This window comes from Terrapene carolina, unplaced genomic scaffold (genome assembly GCF_002925995.2).
Source record: "Terrapene carolina triunguis isolate 2854851 unplaced genomic scaffold, T_m_triunguis-2.0 Scaffold20602, whole genome shotgun sequence".
In the NCBI taxonomy this organism is placed as follows: Eukaryota; Metazoa; Chordata; order Testudines; family Emydidae; genus Terrapene; species Terrapene triunguis.
Window position 1 is genome coordinate 14 of NW_020684953.1, and position 1,879 is coordinate 1,892.

General features: G+C 70.6%; 1 protein-coding gene across 1 annotated transcript; it reads left to right on the forward strand.

Moving 5' to 3' along the window:
• Positions 1-257: 257 nt before the first annotated feature.
• On the forward strand, positions 258-1,733 carry LOC113408626 (glutamine--tRNA ligase-like; the record flags this gene model as incomplete). Its single annotated transcript, XM_026661970.1, has 4 exons — positions 258-336; positions 577-685; positions 1,116-1,246; positions 1,584-1,733. Coding segments are annotated over 4 exons (416 nt in total), but the record flags the coding sequence as incomplete, so codon positions are not given.
• Positions 1,734-1,879: the final 146 nt, after the last annotated feature.

Consider the following 1,879-nt stretch of genomic DNA (forward strand, 5'->3'; position numbering starts at 1 on the left):
GCCAGCCTCCAGCCACCCCACCTCCGCCACCCCCATTGTTCCTCCCCCTTCTCTTTGTCTCGCTGCACCTGGTCACATCCCCCTCCTGGGTCCCCGGGTACGAAGGGCATCGGCCATCGCCTAGTGCAGCTCACGAACACCGTAACTTCGTCACACGGGGCAGCCCCCTGGCTCTGGGGCAGAGCGGGGGTGAGGCTGGTGCTCTGGATGGGGAGCGGGGAGGGAGGCACTCACTCATGGGCTCGCTCTGCCCATAGGCTACAAGCCGCACGCCGTGACGCATGCCTCGGACTACTTCGACCAGCTGTACGCGTGGGCCGTGGAGCTCATCCGGCGGTGAGTGTGCGGGGCACGCAGGGGCCCATGGGGCAGGCTTCGCACGGGGGCGGAGCCGGCCGTTCTGGGAGGTAGGGTGTGCCTGGCTGCTGTGGGGACGGGACGGAGCCTGATGGGGATCCCTGCAAGCGGCCTGGTCCCCCCGGTGCCAGGCCGCTGGGTGCCGTGCTGGGCAGTGGCTCGGCTGCATGCCCAGTGGGCGCATGTGTGGGGCGGGCGTGACGTCTCTCTCCTCCCCAGGGGCCACGCCTACGTCTGCCACCAGAGGGTAGAAGAAATCAAAGGCCACAACCCTCCGCCCTCCCCGTGGCGGGATCGGCCTGTGGAAGAGTCACTCCTCCTCTTTGAGGTACGTGGGCCTGGCAAAGGGACTGGGCGCTCGCCCTGCCCTCTCGGCGACCCCCCCCCGCTGGGCTTTCGCCCCGCCCCCTCTGTTACCGCCCCGCCCCCTCAGCGACCCTCTCCCCCCGCCGTGACTGCCCCGCCCCCTCGGCGACCCTCTCCCCCCGCTAGGTGCTCGCCCCGCCCCCTCCATAACCACCCCGCCCCCTCGGCGACCCCCTCTTCCCCCTCCATGACTGCCCCACCCCCGCCGTGACTGCCCCGCCCCCTCGGCGCCCCCGTGCCCCCGCTGCGCGCTCGCCCCACCGCCTCCCCACGGGGCCCCCCGCTGGGATTCCCTCCCACCGCCCGGGCCCCGCCCCGCAGCGCCCCCTGTGTGCGGAGGCTGCCGGCGCTGGCTGATGGTCCCCGCTGGTTTCTCCCGGCTGTCGCTGCAGGGGATGAAGAAGGGGAAGTTTGAGGAGGGGGAGGTCACGCTGCGAATGAAGCTGGTGATGGAAGACGGGAAGCTGGACCCTGTCGCCTACCGCATCAAATACATGCCACACCACCGAACCGGGGACAGATGGTAGGTTGGCCCCCGCCCGCCTGCCGGGCTCTGCCCTTCGGCTGGGGTGAAACGGGGCTGGGACCTGGGGGGCAGGGGCCTCGCTTCCCCAGAGATGCAAGGATCTGCCTAGAGCAGCGCAGGGGACCTGGATGCAGGGGTGGGGGCAGGGACCCTGGGCTTCGCTCCTGTGGTGGGGCAGGTGGCTTCTGCGTTGGGCTGGGGCCTGAGGGGGGAGCTGGCGCTGGCCAGGGGCTGGTGTCTGGGGGGGAGTGGGCACCGGCCATGGGCTGGTGTTGGGGGGGGCAGCGGGCGAGGGGCTGGGCGTCCTGCCCTCAGGCCCTGCCTTGCCTTTCAGGTGCATCTACCCCACGTACGACTACACGCACTGCCTGTGCGACTCCATTGAGCACATCACCCACTCGCTCTGCACCAAAGAGTTCCAGGCCCGGTGAGGCGGGGCCAGCAGAGCTGTGTCTCCTCTGCGGCTGTGGGGAGCTCGCTGTGATTGTGGGGGGCAGTGCCTGCGGCTGTGGGGAGCTGGGAATGGTTGGGGGCCAGCAGGGGCAGTGCCTGCGGCTGTGGGGAGCTCAGTGCAGCTGGGCCTGAGCCCAGTTGGCAGGGGGACAGCAGTGTGAGCGGCAGGGCCTGGGG